We start from the raw sequence: 3377 nt of genomic DNA, 5'->3' as shown, positions 1-3377 counted from the left end.
CATCGCCAGCATGAACTCTTTCATCAATTTGTGCAACAGTAGCTCTTCTGTGGGATTGGACCAGACGGGCTAGCCTTCATTCCCCCCTCTGCCCAAGGATGAAAGTTGCCGGTTCACCTGTTCTTCTTTGGACCACTTTTGGTAGATACTAACCATTGCATACCAGGAACACCCCACAAGACCTGCCCTTTTGGAGATGCTCTGACCCAGTCGTCTAGCCATCACAATTTGGCCCTTGTCAAAGTGGCTCAGATCCTTGCTTGTCCATTTTTCCTGGTTCCAACACATCAACTTCAAGAACTGACTGCTCACTTGCTGCCTAATATATCCCACCCCTTGACAGGTGCCATTGGAACGAGATGAGCAATGTCATTCACTTCACCTGTCAGTGGTTTTTGAACCACTGGTGTATGAACCAAGGCTTCCTGTAGGTATCCGTTTTTATTCTCAGATTGTATCACTCTTATTACACTTATTATAAAACATACTCAAACATTTAGTAGGGTATAAATATAGGTTTACTTCTGCTCTTCATCTCTCAGTGCAGCATTTAAAACATTAAGGTACATCACACATAGAACAGTAAATTTATTTTGACAGTATATACTTAGTAGTTAGACATCGTGTTATAGAAACTTAGTCATAACAGTTGAGTCCCATATTAAAACATGTGAGTTTAAGTTATTACTATCAATACTTCTCTTCAAAGGGGTATTAGGTTAAAATCTTCTTATTCGTAGTTCAGATACGGCTTGGAACCAAAACCAAAACACACGCTAGCCCGGACTCCCATCCTCTCTACTATGGCATAGAACAGTGGAAACAGAATGTGATACTGGCCAGTTCAGTGCAGTTACAGTTGTGACATCTTAATTATTTGGGGGGGGGGGGGGGGGGGGGTTACACGGAACCACCAATCAGCCACGGCCAAGAAGAACACGCTGGGGTTAGTGTTGTGACTGTGGCGTCGTTTTTTCTGCGGCCTATGAGCTCGGCGCTGGTGCTAGGTTGTAGCCGGTCCTGTGGAGCCCACAGGTGGTGCTGCTTCTCCTCCTCCTTCTCCTCCTCCTCGTGTTGCGGCTGCTGCTTTGGTGCCCTGGTTGAGGGCTACAGAGGGCAAAGCGCAGAGCAAGGCCTTCTCCAGCTTCTGCTCCAAGGCGTCCAGCCGGCGGTCAATGTGCTCCCTGAGCCTCCTCTCCATCTCCTCAAGACGATGCTCCATGGCCGCGTCAGACACCCTGAGAGGAGGAGTGAGGTAAAAATTTGACGGACTCAATGACGGACTCGACTATCGTTGTGGTTGCGGTTTTCCATTACAGGCCTCGCAATGCATTGTGGGATAGGGTTAGGGCCACCAGCCCCACCAGCGTTTCCATACTATGATATTTTAAAGGACGTAGTATCCTGGTACTTTTCGCACACTATGGTTTCAGACATGACCAAAATCATCACATAATAATGAATAATACATAATCATTTGGGGTCAAAACAACATTGAAAGCACACAGGCCCCAACTAAAAACGTTATCATACAATATTAAAGAGTAACATTTTTCAATATTAGTCTATCAGTCGAATTAAAAAGTTCAAATATTTATCAGTTATTGCTAAAACACAAGCATGTTTATTGTTTGGATGACTTTCGGAAGACTTTCCTGCGACGCAGACCTACCGGTTTATAGCGGTGCTGAATGTTGCTGCGCTAGAGCTGGGCTGGGCTGGGACACAAGTGATGTTTGTGACTCACAAACCCACTCATCCCTTTTTTTTTGGGGGGGGGTGTTGGTTGTACAAGATCTCCATTCATCAAGCTTCAGCTTCTTCACTAAAAAAATATTGTATGAGGTTTTTTTTGTCGTTATATTACCACTGAAATGCGCTTGAAAAGCGTTGACTATGACAGCTGTGACATCTTGTGCAGGATCTAAAAGTTTGATCTAAAATCAGCTGATCCACTGAAGAAAAAGCTTCCAAATTAATATTATTGGAGGTTTTAACCAAAAACATGGATTCTACTTCCACAATAGCGCGCGTGCACACACACGCACGCACGTACACTTTAGCAGATAATAGAGGATCTCCTTCGTTCATTTAAACAAGATTATGGACTAAAATGTATTACACAAACAGTTTAAGCCACTAGCAACGACAACCTCCCCCATTGTTCTGTTAATATGAATAGGGCTCTGTTTTCCTCCTCTCACACTGACTCAACAATGTTCACAGTATCCCCTGTGGGTTCTCCACACTCTGTGGAAGTTCACTTTTCGCTGGGCTATTTTAAGATACACTGTCAAAATCTGATCTAAATACAGTTATTTGTGAACTGAATAATAACGGTTAGATATGGACCTAGATACGGAAGTTTTGCAAAATATGAATAAAAATAAGTTGTGATGGCATTCAGGCCTGTTGACTTGATCCTCATTTTGTTACGTTGCAGCCTTTTCTCCCTCATCAATCTATGTCCTGATCACAAAGTGAAAACCGGTCCTTCAGAAATGTTTGAAAAAAACAGAGCACGGGACAAAATTCAAACAGGCTGGGCTCGCCTTGTGGACCCACCAGGTTCCTTTGCCTTCCTCCTTCCCACAGGCCGTGGCCTCGTCAAGCCTCAGCTGCGTCACCTGGCCGCACATGCTCTGCAGCATGGGCAGAAGGTCAGAGGTGGAAGCCTGGCCGCTCCTGGGGCCGGGCGTCTGTCCGCTCAGGAAGCGCGACATCATGTCCACCAGCTGTGCGTGACTCGATGAACGTTGGATCTTACTGTGCTGCGCTACTGCAAATGGAGACAGCGGAGACGGCTATGAAATTAAATATATACAGTAAGGCCTCCTGTCAGGATAAATAGTGATGTATTAAGGAAACATTGGCAAATAATTATTTATTGTGGCTTTTTTTGGTCGGCAGGCCAACAGCCTCAAATCGATCTTTCACACATAAAATGTTAGTATGAACTATGGTCTTCTGATATTGGCGACTAATAAAATGATCAAACAGACAAATTATTTTTGAACTTTGGCCTTTTGTAACCCAAATATAGAATATGTTAATAATTAATCTAAAACTGTACCTGTCTTAGAATAAGTCCATTGCGGAATGCTATATATATATATATATATATATATATATATATATACACAATCCGGGGGGAGGACACAAACACACTAATACAAGGGATCTGATGTTCAATTGAGAGGCAACATACAGAAGTCCAGCCAGACGACTTCTGCACACAGACAGTGCCGTCATAAATCGCCATAAGCCAGCTCCAAATGGCTAAGTAGGCCACCGAGCTGCGACAAAGACCACGAGTGCCAGAGAATTTCACTGAGGTTATGGAGTGGGCGAAGCATTTTACAAGAAGGTTCACTCGT

General features: G+C 43.9%; 1 protein-coding gene across 1 annotated transcript in view; it reads right to left on the bottom strand.

Moving 5' to 3' along the window:
- Positions 1-436: 436 nt before the first annotated feature.
- The window catches only part of cUnh10orf88 (chromosome Un C10orf88 homolog), a 7829-nt gene continuing 4888 nt past the window's right edge, over positions 437-3377 (bottom strand). Inside the window, exons 7-8 of the mRNA XM_080021074.1 lie at positions 2566-2779; positions 437-1238 (exon numbers count right to left, since the gene is read on the bottom strand). Of these exons, the coding sequence (XP_079877200.1) occupies positions 1004-1238; positions 2566-2779 (449 nt within the window). The 3' untranslated portion in view covers positions 437-1003. The remainder of the gene's footprint in view (positions 1239-2565; positions 2780-3377) is intronic.

This window comes from Zeus faber (assembly GCF_960531495.2).
Source record: "Zeus faber genome assembly, chromosome: 20".
NCBI lineage: Eukaryota > Metazoa > Chordata > Actinopteri > Zeiformes > Zeidae > Zeus > Zeus faber.
The sequence above is the reverse complement of the archived record's forward strand: the minus strand, read 5'-3'. Positions and strand labels throughout refer to the sequence as shown.